Source organism: Mustela erminea, chromosome 18 (assembly GCF_009829155.1).
Source record: "Mustela erminea isolate mMusErm1 chromosome 18, mMusErm1.Pri, whole genome shotgun sequence".
Taxonomy (NCBI): Eukaryota; Metazoa; Chordata; class Mammalia; order Carnivora; family Mustelidae; genus Mustela; species Mustela erminea.
The window spans coordinates 36,164,040-36,181,960 of NC_045631.1; the positions used below are offsets into that span (position 1 = coordinate 36,164,040).

The following is a 17,921-nucleotide window of genomic DNA, read 5'->3' on the forward strand; positions in this document are numbered from 1 at the left end:
GCCAGGTAAACTGAGGCTCCGAGAGGTGTGGTGACCTGAGGAGCTGGCTTAGGAAGGTACAGTGCAAGGGATGCTGGCATGTTCCCCTGCATCTTCCCACAATACCTCCCCCTCCCCCCAGAACATGTGCAACTGCACACTGGGCCGTCAGCTGTGCGGTCCATCAGCCGCCCCCTCCCGAACTCTCCCCTGCTGCCAGCAAGTCCCTTCTCAGGTCTGGACCGTATCCTCCCTTCTGTTCATGGACATCAAGGACCCGTGGGGGCTTTAGGAAGATGAGACCAGGCAGCCTGAGCTTCCCCCTACACCCCACCCCAGGAGGACCCAAGCTCTTCTCTGGGAGGTTGCTAATCGTAAACCCCCCGTCTCCCAACACTCCCTCTCCCCTCAGCCTGTCACCTTGGAGCAAATGTAGTCCCCTATAAACTGTTCCAGACTTCCCAGCATCAGGACTCCCCTGAAACCCATCACACCTCCAACAACTAACCCATAATGGGCCCACCATGTACAGCACACTGGCAATCACAGTGTGGGGTTAAACCAGAGTGTGGGTGGCCTGCCAACTCTGAGCCTCTCTACCTGTGTGACCTTGGGCAATTCCCTTAACCTCTCTGATCCCCAGTTGCCTCTTCTGCTAAGCAGAGCAGCCTCACCTCATGGCCGGGCTGCTCTACAGGACACAGGAGTTAAGGACTGTGAAAACACCCAGCCCAGAGCCACTCTCAGCCAGCCCCATGGGCACTGACAGTGGAAGCAGGCCTCACACGTGGCAGGACAGGACACCTGCAAGGCTGCACCAAGCACCATGCTGGGGCAAACACGGGGAGAACCCCAGGAGCTCAAACCTAGCTGGGGCCAACATCAGTGAGAAGAACCCTGCGGAGGGCATCCCCGGCGGAGGGGAGCATGAGCAGAGGTGCGGAGTGAGGAATGCACAGAGACCAAGGATCCAGTGGTTCTCCCAGGTCAGAGGGTGGGAGGGGTCCATGGGGGACATGGCGGCAAGGCCAGCAGGGCCCAAGCAGGATGGCCTTGACTCTGCTCTACCACCAGGGCTGGACTTGTCTCTGCCCACGACACTGCCACTGGGGCTTCTAGGGCGAGGGAAGGGATGTGCAGAGCGGTGTATTAAGAAGATTAATCTGGCTGCAGTGGTGGCAGCATGCTGATGGCTCAGAGACACGGAAAGATGGAGACCAATTAGGGGGGTACTGCAGCGGTCCAGGCAGGAGGCCTGGGAGCTGGCTCTGGGGCAGACAAGCCGGGCGACCACTGAGCAGAAGCCTGTACGGGTCACCCCAGCCCTGCCCAAGCACCCCCTGTACCCTCCTCTCCTCAGCTCCCACAGCTCCGCTGACCTGGAAATCTCTGCTCCCCAATGCTGACTCCCTGGCTCACTTCCCCTCGGCTTCCCTCCCCCCCCCGGCTTTTGACAGTCCTGCCTGATGCAGGTCCAGGCAGGGCCTCAATGAGGGGGCAGGGGTCACTGGGACCTTTTCCTTCTTCCTCCTCCTCCAGGGGAAATCAGGAAACCCCTGGGTGGTGGGTGCTTTCCAGGAAAGTCCACAGGCACCCCCATACAGATCACGGCCTTGCTCTCCGGACACCCCCGGAGCTCTCCAGAGTGAAACTCTTGTCTCTCTAGGCAGATCTCCTTCCAGGCCCTCATGTCCCCTGGGCCCCAGTGCCCCCTAACTAGGGGTGGCTTCGGCACCCCCCCACAATCTCCTGCCAGCTCTTCAAAGCCACCCCAAGTAAACACACAAGCAGAGTAGGCCCAGGGCACCCCCAGTGCTCAATCAGCCTGGAGACGGCCAGCCCGAAGCCCCCGCGACCTCAACCCCTGGAGCTGGAACCCCCACCCCTCCCCTCCCAGAACCACGTCTGGGCGGAGCCCACGGCACCACCACCAGGTGCGGTGAGGCTGCCCTCATGCCCCAGACCTCGGGGTGGGGGGATGTCAATCCCCCCCCACCTCCACCCCTGCGGCGGCTGAGGAATGGCTGAGCATTGCTCTGTCACGAGCCCGTGACTGGATGGGGCACGGCCGGCTGGGGGTCTCACGGCAGCGAGCCACCTTCCCTCACCACCCTCTGCTGCGGGGGCTCAGCCTCTCCCCAGCTGGAGCTGCTCCGGACCCTCCTCCTCTCCCTGCACCCCCCAACCCTGTCCCTATCCCCTCTCCCCGGGCCCTACTGCAGGGGGCTCCCCGGCCCTCCCCGAAAACACTTCCGTGACCTGCAGCCTCCTCTCTCCTCCCCTCCTCCACCTGCACCTCCATCACTTACCCCTCTTTCCCTCACTCCTCCAATCTCCTTTCCTGGCCTCAGAGCGGAGACCACCCCCCCACTGGGAGTGCAGGCTCAGGCACCCCCCCCCAGCTCCAGGGCCCAGCACCCCAGCTCTCTTCAGACTTTCTTCCAAGCCCCCCACCTACCAGTGCCCCTGATTTCCCCGACCCTGCGGGGGCACCACCTCCTGCCCATCTAGGGTTCCTCTCCTGCTGCCTTTCCCCCCTGAGTTCAGTCAGACCCACTGTCTCCCCTTGCCCCGAAGCTCCCTGACCCCCACCCCTCAGCTGTCACTGGAGTGCAGATGACACGAAACAATGTCCCGGAGAGCCAGCCTGCCTGATAGCATTCCCCGGATGGCCTGCGTCCAAACAAACCCTCTCACCCCCTCTTCCAAACCTGACCCTTCCCCGACGGCCAGCTCCATCACTCCCCAGAATGCTGTCTTGGAACCTGGGCCTTATCTAGGATTCGTCTGGGCCCTCATCCCTCCAACAGCAGGTGCTGGGCCCACAGATCCGGCCAATGGAATTACTGCCCCCACTCCCGGTTCTTTCCACCAGCACCATACTTGGGGACCTCACAGCCTCTGATCTGAAGGACAGAAATAGCCCCTGGGCCCCTCCCTCACCCCAGCCCGCACCCACTGGAATCTCAGGCTTCCTTCAACACGGCCAGACTCCCATCTCTCCGGCTCATACACCTCCAGTGGGGGTGGGGGAGGCAAGGACTGTCCTTCAGAGTGTCCCATGGCCCCCTGGGCCCTTCCAGGCCAGGCTGCCTGAATTCCCCTTCATCCTTCCACCGAGACGTCTCTGCCCCTTGCCCCAGCTGCCAGTCCCACCTATCTTTCAAGGGCCGCCCCCCCCCCCAAAGCCACCTCCTTTGCAAAGCCCTTTCAAGCCCCCACCTGGGTGTGAGCCTCTCTTCTCTGTCCCCAGAAGCCTCCCTTAAGACATTTGGCATAATCGTCCATGAAGCAGAACTTTTCAGCTAGAACCAAAATTTCTCCGGTGCGTCTGGCTCCGTCCCCCGCCCCCTGCCATTCTGTTATTCTATTCTAGCGTGCTGTGCTCAGGGGGTGGTGTTTGCTGGACTGGGGGAGCCTAGAGCCAGAGGGTGCCTGAGAGAATGGAGCGCCCCCTTAGCCAGCCAGCTCTGAAGCAGCTTGCATTTCGTCCCCTACATCTGGAGAGACTTTGGAAATCTGGGGTCAGGGCGGCTCTAGAAGGATCTTCCCCCAATGTCCAGCTTGGCTGCAGCCTTGGTGCCTGAGCCAGGGCTCCTCTGTCTGGAGGCCAAGAACTCCTGGAAGGCCCAAGGTTTAGGCTTGGGGTGGGAGGTGTCCATAAACCCTTGTCCTCAATGGCCACATGTGAGTTGTCCATGCCTCTGTGTGTTTTCTGGGGAGAGAGTCCCCAGTTTTCAGTAGGATCCCAAAGCAGTCTGTGAGGGCCCTCAAAGGTAAGACTGGCCACATCTGGATTCTCCTCCAACCCCCACCCCACTCCATCCCCAGCTTCCCCTGCCTTGAACAGCTGACCTCACTCACTTAAAAATAGAAACCCTCCCTGGACATGTATCTAGAATGACAGGATGGGTCCAGAGTCTGCGCTATGAGCAGAATCGTCACCTGCCTGGTCCTCTGCTGGCCTTGGCAGCAGTCCACTTGGGACCCTCCCTCTCTCTCAGCCCAGGAGACCGCTGGGCCATGTGCCCCTCCTCCACCTCTCTCTGTTGTCCCTCTTCTAGAAGATGAACTTAGCCTCTGCTCTCAGCACCCCAGAGCCAGGAAGGGGGTGATTAGAGAGCCCCTGTGTCCCCAGGACCCTCTCCCCATACCCACAATGTTCCTTCTGGAGCAGCCTGGCCCCAGAGCAGACCCAGGCAAAGACACCCTCACTTCTGAGCTCCAGCAACCTGCTAGTTATGGCCCGGGATACCCCACAGATGCCTCGTCTCAAACATCCTGCAGCCCCAATCTGCTCAAGGCCCAGGGCTTCCACCATGGGCAGGAACCTGGTCTCGTCGTGGCTGCTTCCTTCCCCATCTCCAACTGGTGTGGAGTCCTGTAGACCCAGCCACCTGCCAGCTCTCCTGGCCCTCTTCCCTCTACTTCCAGGGACAGAGATGTAGGCACTGTATGGACCACTGCAGTAGCCTTCTCCTTGGGTTCCCTGCCTCCTGTCTCCCTTCCTTGGCTCCAGACGACTTTCAATAGAACACAATAGAACACAAACCTGCTTGTATCACTGACCTGCTTAAAACCTCTTTTGGGAACGTATCACCCTCAGGAAAAAAATCCACGTTCCTTCCTGTGCCTCTTAGGACCTGGCCCTGAATTTTTTTTCCAAATTGGTCTCTTGTTACTTGTCCATCCCAGCCCCCATCCAGCGCCCCACTCATTCGGAGAGCCTTACAAATCTCTCAGTTTCAGTGTTCGGTGGGTGGCACCTCTGACCCTCCCCCACATTGTGCCCTCCACCCCACCCTTCACTGGCCACACCTCACTCTTCCTTCAGACTCAACTCCCAGATCACATTTTGTGTGGGGATCTCCTGGAATTCCCCTCCCCCAGGTCAGGTCCCGGACTACACCCACAACCCCTTTGAGTGGCATCAAGTAAATGTGACCGTTCACTTGTTGATGACCTCTCTGAAAGGAAGGACGCAATATCCTAGGCCTGGTATAGGCACACTTCTCCTTCCAACCCCACATTCAGTGACATCACGTTTCTATCTTGATGACAGCATTTACACCACGGTAATTGGCAAACGCACTAAACACCACAAATCAGGACGTGTTCCCCCAACTCCGATGCGCAGGAAATGTGTGTGGGATGGATGGATGGATGGACGGATGGACGGACGGATGGAAGGAAGGTGAGAGAGAGGGATGGTTAAATCACAGTAAGTTCCTTGCTCCATGTTCTGCTTCCTCACGGATGGGGCATGCACATGCTTGCCCTCTATCGGATCACACCTCCATCTTCAAGTTTGCTCCCTCTTCAGTGTCCTGTCCTTGTCCTCCTCACTAGTCCTTCTGGGAGAAACAGTCCTGCCAGTTCTCACAAGCCAATGGGTCAAGAGGCGGGGGAAGCAGGAGGGCAGGGACAGCATGGACCTTCCTGGGGTAGGGCAAGGTATGACAAGACAGGAGCTTCCTCTGCTAGTGGAGAGGGGCAGGAGGGGTGTCACCAACCTGAGAAGGGAAACTGAGGGGTAAGGTAGGTGACAGTGGGAGAGGACAGGTCTGGAGAGGGCAGCAGCAATGGGCAAGAGAGAGACCTGGGCTCCTTGCTGGGGAAGGACACAATACTAGGACGACAGACCTCTCTAGACCAATCCCAGGATTAATGGACAGCATCTCCTCCTCGTTCTGGGTTCTGCAGGGACACCACCTTGCCTGTCAGCATGTGCTGCCACTCTCCCTCGGGTCTTCGCCCCAACCAACACTCGTCCTATCCTGGCTCCCCCTCCCCTGTCTGACAGCCTGAGCCCATGTCTCCAGCCCTGTCCAGCATGTCCTCATCTGCATCTGGGTTTCGTTCTCAGTCTTCAGCTCCCTCTCTGCTTCTCTCTGTCTCCGTCACCCCTGTGTCTCTATGCCTCCATCTGTCTCCATCTCCTCCCCGAGTGTCCGTCTCCCCCTCCCTCTCTCTGTCCCTCCTGTCCCTGCCGCTTGGTCCCCCCTTCTTTATGGCTGCCTCTTTCAAGGTCTTCGCTTTGCCCTCTGGGACCTGGTCTCCTGGTTTCCATCTCCCTCCGCATCTCCGTCTCCCCTTCTGGGTCTCTGTCTCTCAGCACCCGTGTCTGCCCACCCCCCGATCTGCCCCCCTCAGCCTGCTCAGATCCCGAGGCGCAGATGGCGGGACGTTCACGCCGCAGTGCCTGCGAGCACAGGGCCACGGCTGCTTCTGAGACTTCTGAGCACCCCTGGCCCCCGAGCCTGCCAGGCAGCAGTCAGTCATCTGTCCCCAGGCTGCTGGGGACTCCCACTCAGCCCTGCGGGGTGCAGCAACCAGGGACTGGGGCAAACTGGCTCACTTGTCACGGAGTGGGGACTCCCTGCTGCTGAGGGCTTGGTGGGGGGTGTCCCCTGCCTTCCTCAAGAGCTTGGGCAAGGGGACGCCGCAGGCACCACTGACTGATCCCTTCTACTTTCTCCCCAAGGGGGTGTCCCTCTTGACATCTAACTGAAAGGCTTCTTGCTGCCGCTTCGGTGGCCCTCAGTCTCTGTGACTCAGCGTCTTCCCAGTGCAGCCAAAGCCTCCACCAGCAGCCTCCGCCAGGACAGGTTGCGAGGTGCAGCATTACCCCCCACCCCGCCCCGCCCCAGGGGAGGGACATCTGACTTCGGCTGGAACTGGGTGGAGGAAGAGGAGGCTGAGGTTCAGGGTAATGGGAGGTTAGGCCTGCCACTGGCTGGGTCCCAGCAGCAGAGCAGGCTGCCCCCACCAGCCTGGCAGAGTGGAGCACCTCTCCCCAGGAGGCTGGCTGGGCGGGCGTGTGCACACACACCCACGCCCCAGGCGCCTAGACACAACATGCTCACCGCAGCGTCGTACTCCCCACCTGCCGGCACCGTGGTGGTGTCCTCCCCTCCCTGCTCCTCACCTCCCAGAAGAGGGAATAGGGCAGAGCCACCTGGTGGGGGGGAATGTTGAGGCAAGAGGAAGGGGTGCCAACATGGTGTGAGGGTGAGGGGGGAGGGGCTGGGATTGGGGGGGTGCATCTGGCTGGACCGGGCAGCTGGGTACCCACAACATGAAAGGCACAGAGGGTGGGGGAGGGGATTCTGATTGCCCTAAAAAATGAACATCTCACATCAGCTCCAGCCCTGGCTTGGACCTGTGCTCCCCAGCCTTGCCCCACACCCTCCCCTGCCCTCCCCCAAGAGGACCACCTAGCCGTTGTGGCCAGTCCCCCACCCCCAGCTCCTCCACATCCCCGCCACACCAGGGGCAGGGGAAGTGCCTCATCTCAGCTCTTTACCAGAGAAGGTCAAGTTCTGGCAGCCTAGTCTCCTTCCTGAGCCTCAGGGAGGCTGGAACACCCAGAAGCCTGTGGTGGCAGCATGGACTAAGCACCCCCACCCCCGGCCAGCTTTTCCAAGATTCAGCCAAGGGGTGACCTAGAAGACCAAACTGGGGCAAGGGGCTGCCTTCTGGAAGGAACTCTGTTGCGAGGCCCCATGGGGCCCATGCAAACGGTATGGGGAGGGCTGGGGGCAGTGGGGTCCCCAGGCCACCCTTCGTGTTCTTTCACAGCTCTGGGAGTGAGAACAGCCTCCTTCTACTCAGCCCAGATCCCATGGCTTGCAGCCATCGGCTCCACAAAACAAGCCTGCTCCCTCTTCCACATGACAGCCCTTCAAATATTTGAAGACAGCTCGCCTGGCCCCACTGAGCCTCCTCTTCTCCTGACTAAACATCCAGTTCTTAGAACGATTCCTCAAACACGACGGTTTCAAGTCTCTTCACCACGCCGGGCCTTCTCATCCACCAACCGCCTCACTCACAGCAAGGCTCCGGGAACGGGGGCCGGGACCAGATGGCCTCCCTCCCTACGGGACAGGCCTCCGCTCCATCCGAGATGCAGCCACCAACCCTCTCCTCCTCGCCCCTACCCACCTCCAGTGAGTTACCCCCGCAATGACCAAGTCAGGTGAAGTCTGGGGGTGCCTAGTGCTGGGCCAGGGGATCCCCAACACCTTCTGCCCCACCCTGTATCTTCTCCAAAGACCCGAATCTCTTCCAATGATTTGTCCCTACGGAGAGGCCCTACCCACATCGGATGCTCGCCACTCAATCATCCTTCAAAGGCCACTTCCTCTGAGAAGCCTTCCCAGATAGAACACACACGGCTCAGATCCTGCCCCTGCCTCGTGCCCGAGGTACTCCATACGCACAGACTGCGTGGCATTCACTGTTTGTCACCCTCCAAAGTCCCCACGCATTGGTGTACCTCCTTCCTGTCCTCCTCCCCGCCATCAGGCTAGCAGCATGCAGAAGAAACGGGGAAGTGGGGGTGGGAGTGGAGGAAGGCAGAGGGTCCCCCGCCCCAGGGACCATGCCCTTGCACACGCCCCTACCTGTTCATGGTACTCGATGCCCATGCTCAATGTGTTGACCAGGATAGCGATCATGATTCCCCGACCAAAATACTTGCTGTCCACGATCTTCCGGAAAGTGTCACAGATCAGCCTCCAGAAGGCCAGCACAGAGTTGGGCTCCACGTCCAGCCCCAGGCTCTGTCGTTGCCGGCTATGGGGGTCCCGGACGTCGCTGTGCTGGGCGTCCTGCGTGAGCTCATACACCACCTCGCTGTCTGAGTCGGGCATCTCGTGGCCGGCCAGCTCCACCGGCCCCGCCCCCGCCCGGGCACAGTAGGGGCAGCTGTCTGGCCCACAGGCTCCACTGTCTGCCTTCAAGCAAGGGCTGGAGATCTTGCAAGAGCTTTGGCAGGCGCCTAGGATGGGAGGGCAGAGGTTAGAGGCTCCAGAGCTTCTTACTTGGAGTGGCCCTTCCTTCCAGTGTTTATAAAATGAGTTGGGGAGTGTGTGGTTCTTGAAATGACAGGGGAGCTGCTAGGCACTGAGCAGGCCAGGGACAGTGATTGCCAACAGCATTTCACTGACAGTCCCTACTGGGGGTCCTAGGGTTTGGCAGGTGGACTTGATGTTCCCCGAGGTCCTGGGCAGCTCCCCTGTCTGCGGAGCCTTTAGCAAGGAGGCCAGACCAGCTCTCCTTCCCAGAAAAGCACACCCACACCGTGCAGAGCTACATTTCCCAAGGGATTCTTAAGATACACACACACACACACACACACACACACACACACACACACACGTGTGCTCCTGTAACCCCACCCCCAGACACACACACACGTGCAGTGTGCACACACTCGCAAGCACACATGCACTATGTCCATACACGTACCATTTGTGAACCACGCATACCTGCACAGCTGAAAACACGCGTGCACACATGCTTGCACATTATATAAGGCACCTGGGCTAGGCATGTGTGTACCTGGGCATGCACACGGACCACAGCAGCACCCTGGCATGTATACACACGAACTTCACACACCAGAATCACGTGTGCACATACATACATGAACGCTAAACATGCCCGTGCACAAGCACCCCTACACACACCGGACCCCTTTGTACACACATCCACACATCCACACATCCACACACACCAGACGGCACACACTCATGCACGCAATGACCTGTCCCAAGACATCGGTGTCCACTGAAATCCAGCTTGGATCAGAGAACCGAAGCACTGGAGGGAAGCTCAGCAAATGCCCCAGGAAAGTAGGTCCGCCGAGGCGCAGACGGCTCACCCAGGGCCCTGCCCCCAAGAAATATCCAACAACATGTCCCCTTCTCACTGCAGGCGGGAGGGATCCCCGGCAATGACCACGGCCCCAGGCCTGCCTTCTACACAGGAGGGGACCGAAACACGCGTGCGTAGGACTGGCTTCCATCTCCCCGCAGGGCGGCAGGAAAGCTGGCTCGGAAGGCCTGCCCGTGGCGTTCTGGGACGGCTCCTTCCTGTCCCGGCCCATGTTCCCGCATGACATCCCACACGTACCCCACTGCTCCCACGTGCCACATCCTTCCCGAAACCCTGGGCTTCAGCAACAGAGAGTCTGTTTTCGGGGGAGGGTTCACCACCCCTGTCTGACGGGGTGGGGGAATGCCCAGAGGTGGTGAGTGTCTCACTTCCCCTGTGACACCGGGTGTCCCTCTCGCCAGGCTAGCAGCCCCTGGAGGACTTGCTGCTCTAGGCCCCTGGTCTCCCTGTGAGGAGCCAACGAGACTGGTGTTTACAAGAGTCCCCTCAGCATGGGGCGCAAGGCAGTCCACCGTCACATACCATCTCCCCTTGGGGCCTCAGAGGCACACAGCCCTGAGTTCATCCCTCACCAATTGCATAACCTTGGGCAGGCGAGTCAAGCCACCTCTCCCGGCCTCCTTTTTCTCAGCGGCACAATGGGCTTATCATCTAAAGCTTATCATCTAAACTGTTGAGAGGCTCCAATGGGCTTCTGCCTGCAAAGCATGTGGCAAGCACAGACCAGTTGGCCAACAAGTGTTGGGTCTTCTTACAAACAGTGTAGAGGAGGGCGCCTAGCCAGTGCTCATCCCACAATCATTCTTCTTCTCATGACAATGCAAGAATTCAGATTCCCGGGGCGCCTGGGTGGCTCAGTGGGTTAAGCCTCTGCCTTCGGCTCAGGTCATGATCCCAGGATCCTGGGATCGAGCCCTGCATCAGGCTCCTTGCTCAGCAGGGAGCCTGCTACCCCCCTCTCTCTCTGCCTGCCTCTCTGCCTACTTGTGATCTTTCTCTCTGTCAAATAAATAAATAAATAAATCTAATTAAAAAAAAAAATGAATTCAGATTCCCATTTGAAGGGATGAGAAACTCAGGCCTCAAAGAAGTGACAGGACTGATTAAAGGTCCCAAGGCCTTGAGTGGCAGAATGGGAATCGGGGGCCGGATCTCCCAATGCCAGGTCCCCAGGCCTCTCTGGAACACCACCAGCCCCAAGCCAGGGCCCCAGCATGCCCCCACCCCTACCCGGGAGTCCTCACCTGTGCTCTGTGTCTCCAGCAGCTTATGCATGGAGCTGTAGGGCCCGGCTGGGATGTTGAGGCTGGTGAGTGTGGGCGGTCCAGAGGTGGGGGCCACCTCTACCAGCGCTCTTTCCTTCAGTGTCTCTGGGGGAGGGCTGGTGTGCACAGTGGGGTACACCTTCCCACTGCCCACAGTCCTGCCTGATGCCTCAGATGGTGACCTGGGAGGGGGTGCCTGGCAGCGGACTGGCTCTAGGTGGCAGTCGGCATGGTAGAAGCTGTGCACAGATTCTGCGCCCCCGGGAGGGCCCCCGGATAGGGCAGGCGTTGAGGGCGGAGGCAGCATGAGCCGGCGGGACCCACTGGCATCCCGGTCCTGAATCTCAGGGCTGGCCCGCGGGGCTCGCAGCGTCCCATTGCCCAGGTGGTAGTGGTGATGGTGATGGTGGTGATGGTGCACCAGGTGGTGGACGGATGGACGGCGGTGAGAGCGAGAACAGCTCCCGCCGGGCTGGGGCTCCTGGCTGCTGTGGGGCACTGGGCCGCTCAGCAGCCCAGCCCGCACGCCCACTGCCCGGGAGACCTGGGCCAGCCTGCGCGCCGCTTTCCGGAGGATGTATACCAAGTACTTGAGCAGCTCCTCGTAGCAGCTGCCTGGCTCGGAGAAGCTGGCCAGGGTGCTGGCATTGGACAGAAACCGCACGCGCTGCTCCCGCATCAGCTGGCTTTCCCGCTGCTTGGTCTCTGAGAACTGCGTGGCGATCACCACCAGGCACAGGTTGATCATGAAGAAGGAGCCCACCTGTTGGGGTGGGGACAGGAAGAGGAGATGTCCTGAAGAAAAGGGCACTGCCAGGCCAGTCGCCACATCCCAAGCACTCCTACCCGCCAGGCGCTGGGCTCCGTTACTGTCCCAGCATGATCTCATTCTCTTTATTCTCATGACAGTTTTGAGAGGTGGCACTTTTATAACCTCCGTCTGACGGGTGAGGAAACAGGCTCAGAGAGGTCAAGGCATTTGCCCAAAATCATTCAGCGAGCGCACAGCGAAGCTGAGACATGAACCAAGCTCCATGGAATTCCAAGGCACGGTTATTGATCATAATGGTATCCCACAAAGATTTCTCCCAAATTCCCTGCCCCCAACCACAGCCAGCCATGGAGATTCTGAGCACCCCTCCCCAGTTCCCATTAGAAGCAGAGAAGGCTGTAGAGATGAATGCAATCTTGGGGACATGGGGTTCTCATGTTGGATTGAGCCTTTGAGGTCTTGGCAGAAACACTATTCCCAAGACTCCTGCCTCGAATCCCACATCTAGCTGCATGCCTTTGGGTGGGACCCTCAACCATAGGGCCTCACTACCCTCCTGACCGTTAGCCGTGCCTGTATCTTCTTTCCCTGTGCCTCTCCCCTCCCCCACCCAGGTAATGGGCTGAGCCCTGATCCCTGCAGACTAGCCAAGCTGCCACCCCTGACTTGCCCACACTCCCTTGTCCCTGTCCCCATGCATCAGTTTCTCCAGGACTCCGGGATAGCCATTGCTGGGACAATAATCCAGAGTGAAGGAAATGAATATTTATGGTGACAGAGCAGATTTTTTTTTCTAGATTGTGTCCTAGTAATTATGATAATTAGCTTCACTAATATGATTCCAGAGAGCTGTTTGGAAGATTTTTCACGGGGTGTGTGGGTGGAAACTAGGCCCCTTACCACCCTGTCTGCATCCTTCCCCTCCTCCAGGCTCACGGAAGGAAGCATACTGAAAAGACCACACTTCCTAGAGATGCTGGCCTCCATGCCCCCCGCCGTGATGGTGGGGGATGGGAACAGGAACCAAACCTGGCCTCTCGTCCACATGCAAGGGCAGGAGGGCATGGCCTAAATGACTGGTTCTTTCCCAGGACCCACACTCTGCCTCTCCCAGAGCCGTCTTAGTAGGTCTCCATCTCTCTCCAGAGTTTGCCCTAGGTCCCAAGTAGATCTTAATCTCTGTCTTAATCTCTCTTTCTCAGTATCTGTCCCTTGCTCTGGCTCTGTCACTTGGTGACCTGTCACTCTGTCCTCTTGGTGACGTGAAGTAGGGCTGCGCTTGGAGCCTGTAGCCTGCGGTTGAATTCTTGGGCTTCTGAAGCTCAGAGTTCTCCTTTAGAAGATGCCCCCACCAACGCCCACCCCCAGCTTGCCCCACCTCCCCTTCCCGACCAGATCCATCCACTGCACACGTGGAACCCATGATGGGGTCAGACAAACGAGGAAACGTGGGTTTCCCCTCTGCAAAATGGAGATGATAATGGGATCGTGGTGAGGACTAAAGGCACCAGCACATAAAAGGTGTTGAGAGTAGGAGTGGTGCATCGTAAGTGCTCAAAAAATACTAACTACCAGTAGTAGCAGTTCAGTTATGAACTGAGAATGGTAGGGATGACAAGCATCAAACATGGGGACCCTTGACTCTGTCTTCTGCCCTTGTGAAACCTTTGAGCTTCTGATATGGAAAGAACAAGAGGTCGTGTAGTGTTTCTCAACACTGAATGCCAGGGAGTCTGGATGGTATGATTCTATTTGCAGGACAGTCGTGTCAAGACGCTTACCGTCTCTCCCCAGCCCCCCAGCCAAATGCTAGTAGTGCTCCCCTTTACCTCGTGACCACGCTTTGCTATTTCCCAATACACTCTGGGTTGAGAATCACCCATTTTACTGATAAGGAAGCAGTGGCCTAGGGTGGGGCTGGGGGGCTCATGGGGAAAGACTTGCCCAAGGTATTAAGTGATAGAACCAAGCCTTGACCTTGGATTTACTCCTGACTCCTCACGACAAGCGCCCTCTCTACCTGAGTCTCTGAGGGACCAGTCCTGAGACCGAGCTAGCCTTCCCCTCTCTGGACACCTCCCACCTGTTTCCCCAGGACCCCTCTTCCCACAGGGGCCCAAGGAATCACTCACGATGATGAGGAGGATGAAGTAGATGAAATTGTAGAACGAATGAGCATCCATGACAAAGTACATGATGTCGACCCAGCCCTCCAGCGTGATGACCTGGGGAGGGCGCAGAGGGAGAGGCTGACTTGGTGGGGGTGGTTAAATCCTCCTGCGATCTCCTCGGAGGCCCCAGCCCCCTCCCAGCCCTGAGGACCGCCTGCTCCAAGGCAGGACTGCGTCCTGGTGCTTGCGTTCCAGGGAACGTCTCGGTGCCTGGGCAGTCCCACCTGGAAGATGGCAATCCAGGCGTAGCCAATGTTGTCGAAGTTGATGGCGCCCTTGAAGGGGTTGTGCTCCCCGGCGGAGCAGTTGGTGTAGTACTGGTTCCAGTTCACACAGGTGGTATTGCTGGAGCTGTTGTAGGCCTCGTAGTCCAGGCCACAGGGGGGGCCGCCGCCGCCCTCCCCGCGTAGCGTGGGCACACTCCTGCACGAGCGCATGCCATTCTCCCGCGGCTGAGAGCAGATGAAGGGGTTCTCGTCCTCATTCTCCGTCTGGTAATAGCGTTCCAGGTCCACACTCAGGGGGCTGCAGGGGGGACAGGGAGGAGCTGAGAAGAGGGGTCTCCAGGGAGACGCCCCAGGAAGGATGAGCTGCGTGGATGTAGTGAGACCTGCTGAGTGAGCTGGGCAGGGACGAGAGCTGGGCGTGCAGCAGTCGGGGGGCAGGGATTTCTGGGTGTGGGTTGGAGGGCACTGGGAGTGTGCAGACTGAGGGTGAAATTCTAGAGTCGGGATGGGGGAAGGTTATGCCCTAGGGTGACAGTACTCTAACGTGGCTGCCCACCAGGCTCATGGAGGAGCTTGTAAGGATGGCCGTGGCCGTGCTGAACCCCAGGCCAATGAAATCGGAGCCTGTAGGGGACCCATGCCTCAGGAATTTTTTTTTCTAATTCCCCAGATGACTTCAATGTGTAGCCAAGTTTGAGAACCAGATGTGTCACCGATGTGCAGACAGCGATGTCAACGGCAGTGGGGACAGGGGTGGGTCCCAGCCCTGCAACCGTAGGTCCCCACCCCCCTCCCCAACCCGGGCGACACTCACAGGCTGAAATTCTCCGGCAGGAAGCAACGGTTACGAAGCAGCCCTGCCCATAGCTGGACGCCAACGATGCCGAAGATGAAGAAGACGAAGAAGCAGAGCAGAAGGACATTGCCCAGCATGGGCAGCGTGTCCAGCAGCAGCGTGACAAGGATGCGCATGCCTGTGGGGGCAGAAGCCACGCTGGGGGTGCCAGGCTGGCCAGGCTGGGCCAGCTGCCATGGGCCTGGCAGCACACCCAGAGGGGGCCCATTGGGGTTTCCCGGGCAGAGACACCCAGTTCAAGCTGGAGGGGAGACCAACGGACACCTCTAACTCCATAGGCAGGCCTGGCAGCCCCAAGCCCCTGCCCACCATCCCTCTTACCCCATCCGTATGAATCAGCACATAAGACCACCAAGGATGAGCCAGAGTGCTCGAGGGTTCCAAAGCTCCTCTCTCCTGCACCACACCCCTGCTACCATCCCACACCATCTCAGTTCACAAAGGAGGATCAAGGAGGCTCAGAGAACTGATAGGACTTGTCCAGTATCACAGAACTGCCCGGCGTTCTGCTTCTAGATCCCACCTCACAATGTACACACACACACAGACACACACACTCAGACACACACACACACACACACTTGCCTCTCACCTGACACAGTCATCTGACCTTCCTAAGTCATCAGTTATCACCACTGCAGTCTTTGGGGAAACTGAGGCAGAGAACTCCAGGAGGAAGGTCCGCAAGGAAGCAACCTCACTTCGAAAGCCAGACCCTCAGCAAGGGTCCAACCCCCTGAGCTTCGCTATGGTTCTGAGCCCCCTGCTGGGTCCATTCTCTGTTGATACAGAGCCCCACATCGGAGGTGAGGAGACACAAGGCCATCTTCTCCAGTGACCATCAATTAGCAGGCCACCAGAGCCCCTCCCCCTCCAGACTTGTTGGGAGATACTGCCCTGGCTCCTCACTCCAGGTCCAGGATTCCATACCATTCCATACTCCACCTGCTCTGAACCACCCTCAGGCCACCAAACCCTTGTTATGCACAGAGATCGCTAATGGCTGTTTTTGACCCCCCAAGTGCCACTCATGGCCCCCTGCCCCTCCAGAGGAAGAAGCTTCTAGGCAGCAGCTGATTAACCCTCCCGGTGCCTGCAGCCATCCTGCCTGGCCTTTCAAGCCCGGCCTTCTCACTCAGTCCCTCACCCCCTCCTCCAGCCTCATCCTCCTTCAGCTCCTCTGGGCTCCAGCTGAGATCAATTCCTCAGGGTTTGCATTAAGGGAATTACACCGATGGTTAGACAGAGGCCTATAAATCTGCCAGCCATCACCTGGGGTGGGAGGGGCGGGGAAAGCGGTCGTGCCCCTTGTCTGGGGCTCCTGTTAACACTAACGTCCTGAAGCCCGGAGGGCACGGAGCAGCACTGCCTACCCAAAGGCAGCCGCATCTCATATACACACACACATGCACACACACATACAAACACACACACAGCACAGGGAGCTGCCGCTACATGGGGCACAGAGCCCCAGAAACATGCTCCTATCCCCCACCCCCGACTCCCAGGACCGAGGTGGAGACCATTTGCAGCCTGTGTAGGTTGGGGACTTGCAAAGGGGGCCTGAGCAAGGGTGGGGGGAGCCAGGATATAGGGGGAGCTAGAGCTGCCAAAGCTTGGCTGGCTCAGGAAACCAATGCGGTTTAATTTAGATAATGGTCCCGCAGTCAGTTGCGGCAGTGGGTTGGAAGGGGGTGGGAAGGAGGAATGGGACACAGGCGGAGGGTGAGACATGTAGTGGCCTTGTCTGGAGAGAAGTCATGCTCAGTGTGGCTAGTATGGTCTCACTCGTGGGAGCCCGAGTGCGTGAAAGGCTGTTCTAGCTAGAAAACGCCATTACATGCTGTATCCACCCCTCCTGGCCTACCCACCTCTCCTCCCCCTTCCCACTCACCCCGTTCCCCTGGAGGGAGCTGTCCTCTAGCTGAAGGGAAGGAGTCATTTGAGACATGTCTGAGATTCTGACCCCCCAAATCAGGCTAAAATCAGGGGGACGGTGTTTCCAGGTAACTCTCACAGGGCCACAGGCCGGTGTGGGGACTCTGTTGGCTCCAGTGGCCCCAGCTCCCCACTGAGCCCTTGTCTGATGAGATCTGCCTCGGACTGCCAGGCCCTGATGAGGCCAGTGAGTGGTCAGGAGGTAGGTGTGGGATCTGGGGTTTCCAGATTTCCTCTGGGGGCTCTCCATCCAGGGGCTGAGGGCCAAGGGGTCACTCACTGGGCACCCGGTTAATGGCCCTGAGCGGTCGCAGCACGCGGACTGTCCTGACAGCTGAGAAGCTGACATTCTGCAGGTCCAGCGAATACTCCAGCATCCTGCAGGGAGGGGCCCAAAGGGAGGCCCTTTGAGTCTGAGGCCGCCATGGGGGTCAAAAGAGGTCAGTGAGGAATCTTGCTGCGGTGCAGCAGCAAACCTCTGACTCCTCCCTCTCCTCCACCAAGGGACCCCGAAGAGCCAGCTCTCTGTCTGGGGGCAAGGCCACCCCCAAGCCAAGGACAGATCCCCATGGAAGAATAAACAGAGGAGGACGTGGAAGCAAGGGCTCGAGCTTTACAGGCAAGACCACCTCGGACCCTGAGGGGACAGCCAGGAGAAAGCACAGCTGGAAGTGGGCGGGGCAGGGGGGGCAGTACTGGGGCCTAGGACCCTGTTCCTGGGGCAGGGAGCTCTCCCACCTCCAGCCCAGGCCCTCACCCTGCAATGACGATGAAGAAGTCAAGCCGGTTCCAAGTGTCTCCCAGGTAACACTTTTTCCCGAAGATACCCAAGGCCACCATCTTCACCACCATCTCCACGGCGAAGAAGGCAAAGATGAAGTCGTCAAAGGCCTGGTGTGGGGATGAGAGGCTTTTGAAACTGGGGGGTGGGGGGGAAACAACCCCCCCACTCCCTCCCCCACCAGTGGGGTCAGGGCCCCTCCCAGAGACATTTCAGCAGTTACTCAGCTGAGGATGCCCCTCCCCCAATGC

General features: G+C 58.8%; 1 protein-coding gene across 38 annotated transcripts in view; it reads right to left on the reverse strand.

The window, feature by feature from the left end:
- CACNA1G (calcium voltage-gated channel subunit alpha1 G) overlaps window positions 1-17,921 on the reverse strand; it is a 62,735-nt gene that overhangs the window by 36,626 nt on the left and 8,188 nt on the right. For 36 of the 38 annotated variants that reach the window (XM_032320496.1, XM_032320493.1, XM_032320474.1 and 33 more), the window contains exons 3-9: window positions 17,647-17,780; window positions 17,170-17,267; window positions 14,910-15,069; window positions 14,093-14,393; window positions 13,830-13,922; window positions 10,905-11,688; window positions 8,385-8,761 (exon numbers count right to left, since the gene is read on the reverse strand). In XM_032320496.1, coding sequence (XP_032176387.1) covers window positions 8,385-8,761; window positions 10,905-11,688; window positions 13,830-13,922; window positions 14,093-14,393; window positions 14,910-15,069; window positions 17,170-17,267; window positions 17,647-17,780 — 1,947 coding nt within the window. The remainder of the gene's footprint in view (window positions 1-8,384; window positions 8,762-10,904; window positions 11,689-13,829; window positions 13,923-14,092; window positions 14,394-14,909; window positions 15,070-17,169; window positions 17,268-17,646; window positions 17,781-17,921) is intronic. The other 2 variants (XM_032320495.1, XM_032320467.1) reach the window with 1 other exon arrangement.